At 49.7% G+C, this 5,000-nt stretch overlaps 1 protein-coding gene across 1 annotated transcript in view; it reads left to right on the top strand.

The window, feature by feature from the left end:
• The first annotated feature begins 716 nt into the window (after nucleotides 1–716).
• The window catches only part of LOC143030081 (uncharacterized), a 5,906-nt gene continuing 1,622 nt past the window's right edge, over nucleotides 717–5,000 (top strand). Inside the window, exons 1-2 of the mRNA XM_076193283.1 lie at nucleotides 717–3,920; nucleotides 4,012–5,000. The exon at nucleotides 4,012–5,000 is cut by the window's right edge and continues 220 nt beyond it. Coding sequence (XP_076049398.1) covers nucleotides 717–3,920; nucleotides 4,012–5,000 — 4,193 coding nt within the window. The remainder of the gene's footprint in view (nucleotides 3,921–4,011) is intronic.

Below are 5,000 nucleotides of genomic sequence, written 5' to 3'. Positions count from 1 at the left end.
GCGCATGCGCGGTTGTGTGTATTGTTACTGGTTATGCATTATTCTAGTTAGTTAGGAAAGTAACTAGTTCCAATTATGATTGCTGAATACCTTTCAAGAGTATTCTTATTGTTGTTGCGTGCCTTGCTATGTGTGCTTGTGACTACAGAATGTATTATGATTCTGTACTACGTCGCCGTATGGTGACGTCTGGCAACTCTCTTCACGCTGACCTCTGTTCAACTCGGCGTGGCGTGGGTTCGAGTCACTTCTCTTTCTACCCCTGACCCAAGTGGTCATGTCTCACCATTATCCTAAGTATTGTGTACCTTAAGTTAAGAAATAGGCTTTAGCTAGGTTGTAAGTGTGATGTAGTATTCTTGTATTAATTAAGTATCACTTAATAATTAGGTATTTTTATACATCACGCTTTTATTCAACCCCCCTCAGTGACAAGTAGAGTTCGTTGTTGTAGTCATATTTACCTAGACTGCAACAAGTGGGGGCCCGTGCCTGGATCACGAACCATTACAAATGTGTGCTATACGTATTTAGAACTCCATCGCAAGTGCTTTATTACGTGTTTATGTACTGTGTATTGTGTGTGTGCGATTGGAGATATCTCGCGGTAAGCACTAGTTGGTTATTCTTTCTCATTTGAACTCACATAACGACTTGTCACTGTAGCTAGGTTAGCCTATTGTGTTTAAATTGTGCTTAAGGTTGCCGGGTAAAAAATGGCAGACGTTGAACAATTCTTAACAGCCCCTACATTCACAGCCCTACAAAAACTTAAAAAGACTAAGCTTACGGCTGTTGCTCGGCGCCTCGGATTGGAGGGATACTCCAGCTTGTCAGTACATTCGTTGAAACAGAGGATACATGACCACCTCGTGGAAAATGAATATTATGACGAGCAGGAGAGCGACCCCCCATTTCAGGGAGCCGGGGAGACCCAAAGCCTTTTAGAATTAAAGCTGGAAATTAAAAAACTCGAGTTACAAGTGGAAACTATAAAACAGGGACCGGGGCAGGCTCAAACAAATAACACTCCCACATTTAACATAAACCACTTCCTAGGTAGTGTTCCTAAGTTTGATGCAGATGAACCAGACAGGTTCTTTGCCTGCTTTGAAAGAACGGCTAAAATGAACGAGTGGCCGTACGATAAGTGGACTCAGCTCGTCTATCGGTCATTTACCGGTAAGGCTTTAGATGTCTTCTCCGCTCTCTCCGACGAGCAGGTTAAAGACTATGAGCTGGTTAAGACCACTGTGCTTACGAGCTATCAACTTGTTCCTGAAGCCTATAGACAACAGTTTAGGAAACGGAAAAGAGAAAGTCAAGAAACATACGTCGAATTCTTTCGGCGCAAACACACACTCATACACAAATGGATAGAGAGCGAGAATGCCAAAACTCCCTCAGAAATAATTGAGTTAATTCTGCTCGAAGACATCCGCACCAACATTCACCCAGACCTACGAGCCCACCTCGACCAGAGAGGTATCCGCACACTAGCTGAGGCAGGCCCAGTGGCGGATCACTTTTGCCTCACTAATCCTAAGGTACATTTCAGACCCACTCCCTCGGACCAAAGACCCCCACCCTCACAACCGCGGGCCAGTCCCCTTCTTCCCATGTCAACACCACAGGCAGCAGGACCTCGGATGACTACAGGATTCCCATCATCTACCTCAGGTAAGCCCGTTGCCCGTGAGACAGGGGGATCCAGCGTTAATAGTGAGAGGAAGAGTTTCTGTAAATATTGCAAGCGGTCAGGTCACGAGGTTAGTGACTGTTATAAACTTATAAATAAGAAACCCTCTCTTGTAGGAACCCCCTCTCTCTCGATCAATGTGGCAGAACAGACGGAAGTTCAGTTGGATCTCCTTTCTCCTACTAATAACCGACCTGTTGCCACCGCTAATTCTTCTCCCACATCATCTCCATTCGAACCATATTGCTCATCTGGTTCCGTAGCTCTCACACAGTTCAGTGAACCCATTCCCCTTAAGATTTTGAGAGACACAGGCTCTGCCTTATCTCTAGTGGCTAAGGATGCTGTCCCCTCCATAGAGACGTGTTATACCGGAAATTGGGTATTAGTGAACGGTTTAACCGGGGGATCACGTTTCCCACTGTGCATGTTATATTTGCGTTCCCCTATCACATCCGGTTATGTCACTTTAGGAGTAGTGGATAGGTTACCTGTAAAAGGCGTATCTCTCTTGATAGGGAATGACCTCGCTGGAGGAGTGATGTTACCTAATGCCGTGGTTTCATCACGTCCCTCTGTTGAGAACAATACCAGACAGTTAGAACAGGAAATTCCTGGGCTATTTCCTGCGTGTGCAGTCACTCGCAGCATGAGCCAAAGGGAAGGTGCCGAAAGTAGTGAGCTTGTCAGTGGAAGACTTGATGATGTAGATCCTTCCTTGCCTTGTGAGGAGTCGGAAGTAGACTCCAGTCAAGTAGACCTCCCTGAGATTGGTTTAGGAGAGTTTTTTGAAGATCCCTCACCGGCAGAAAAAACTAAGAGTAGCTCTGATGATGATAGTGTCATGGCCCTGGCTAGTTTTAGTTCTTCGCCAGTCACAAGGAGTAAGCTCATACAGCTCCAGGTAGAGGATCCTGAACTAGCCAGCTTCCGTAGTAGGGCGGTTAGTGAGTCAGAAGCTGAACGAGAGGCCAGCTGCTACTACACCAGCTCAGGTGTATTGCTGCGGAAATTTCGTTCACCCGTCTCACCTGCCAACCACCCATGGACAGTTCACCATCAGATTGTAGTTCCCCGCCCCCTACGCCAGGATATTCTTAGTATCGCCCATGATGGCGTAGGCGGGCATTTAGGAGTCAGAAAGACCTACGCCAAAATTTTGTCTCATTTTTACTGGCCCAAGCTAAAGAGAGACGTCAGTACATATTGCCGTACATGCCGTCCCTGTCAGGTAGCTGGGAAACCTAATCCCACGGTTAAACCGTACCCACTACAGCCCATACCCGTAGTCAAAGAGCCCTTCAGGAGAATCGTTATCGACTGCGTGGGACCTTTGCCCAAGACCCCCCGTGGTTTTCAGTTCTTGTTCACGATTGTAGATTGTGCGACACGCTATCCTGAAGCCATTCCCTTGCGCCGCATCACGGCGAAGAATGTAGTTCGAGCCCTGATTCATTTCGTTACCCAAGTGGGCCTTCCAACAGTGGTGCAGTCGGACCAGGGATCCAACTTTACCTCCCGCTTGTTCAATCAGGTGATGGAAAGCCTGGGTGTCAGGCAGTCGAGGTCCTCGGCCTATCACCCCCAGTCACAGGGAGTAGTTGAGAGATTTCATCAAACTCTCAAACGAGTCCTACGGACTTTCTGCATCGAGACTGGGCGGGATTGGGACGAGGGAGTAGATCTTCTTTTGTTTGCAATACGCGACAGCGTGCAAGAATCGCTAGGTTATTCCCCCTTCCAATTAATATACGGTCATGAAGTACGGGGACCTCTTAAGGTACTGAAGGAGAGCTGGATCTCTAACGAGGCAGAGACCCCGTTGGCCTCCTATGTACCTAAGTTTAGGGAGAAGTTACAACTTGCTTTAAGTCTTGCTCATTCAAATTTAGATTGTGCGCAGACAAAGATGAAACAACAGTTTGATAGGTCTCATAGAGCTGAAGACAGATATTTCGCTGTAGGGGACCAAGTTTTGTCTCTTTTGCCCTTGAATAATCTCCCTTTACAGTCTAAGTATAGTGGACCATATGTAGTCTTAGAGCGTCAAGGGCAGGCCAACTACGTGATACACACCCCAGATAGGCGAAAGAAAAGGCGCCTAGTGCATGTGAACCTCCTCAAGCCTTTCCACGATCGTGATGAGGCTGAGTGCAATAGGGCGGAGCCCGTGTGTATGGTAGTGCCGGAAGAGAGTGAGGCGAGTGACGAGTGCTTCTCGGTAACACACAGTGCGACAGGGCCTAAACTGGATAACTCGACTATCGTGCGAAACCTGAGTGAGAAACTAAAACATCTCGCTGGTGCTCAAGTGGAGGACATTCAATCCCTTCTCACGAAATTCAAGGGCGTCCTGTTCGACGCTGGAACACGACGTAGATACCGAGGGGGCTCTTCCAATCCGCCAACGCCCCTACCGCCTGAACGCCTTCAAGAGGGAGTACCTTAGGGCCGAGGTGCAGCGTCTCCAGGAGCTAGGTATCGTGGAACCCAGCCACAGCCCTTGGGCCTCCCCAGTGGTCCTGGTGCCCAAACCCGACGGCTCGATGCGTCTGTGCGTCGACTATCGCCGCGTCAACGCCGTGACGAAAGCTGATGGGTATCCCCTGCCGAGGATTGATGACGTCATCGACGACGTGGGTGCAGCGCGGTGGGTGACGAAGTTGGACCTGCTACAAGGCTACTACCAGGTTCGACTAACGGAGCGCTCGAGAGCCATCTCCGCTTTCGTCACGCCGGAGGGACTGTATCAGTTCACGGTCCTCCCCTTCGGCCTTAGGAACGCCCCTTCTACTTTCCAACGCCTGATGAACTTCATCACGACCGGGTTGGAGGGCGTCCGCTGCTACCTTGACGACATCGTTGTCTTCGGAGATACCTGGGAGGAGCACCTGGACCGGTTGAAGACCCTATTCGCTGTGCTGGCGGCCAACAGCCTGACGGTGAACCTCGCCAAGAGTGAGTTCGGCCATGCTCAAATCACCTTCCTTGGACATGTGGTAGGGCGGAACGAGGTCCGGCCTGTCGCCGCCAAGATCGCAGCCATCCAACAGTATCCTGTGCCAGCGGACAAGAAGGCTGTGATGCGTCTCCTCGGCCTGGCGGGCTATTATAGACGGTTCTGCCCAAACTTCTCAACCGTTGTAGCCCCGATGACCGACCTCCTGGGAGGCAAGAAGGTTTTCAAGTGGACCCCCGAGTGCCAACAAGCCTTCGAGAGCCTCAAGACCCTGATGTCTGGAGCGCCCGTATTGCGCGCACCTGATTTGCAAGCGCCCTTCATTTTGCACACCGATGCCAG

This window comes from Oratosquilla oratoria, chromosome 11 (genome assembly GCF_046742065.1).
Source record: "Oratosquilla oratoria isolate Oo_2021 chromosome 11, ASM4674206v1, whole genome shotgun sequence".
In the NCBI taxonomy this organism is placed as follows: Eukaryota; Metazoa; Arthropoda; class Malacostraca; order Stomatopoda; family Squillidae; genus Oratosquilla; species Oratosquilla oratoria.
Note: the sequence above shows the minus strand (reverse complement) of the source record. Positions and strands in the feature narration are given on the sequence as shown.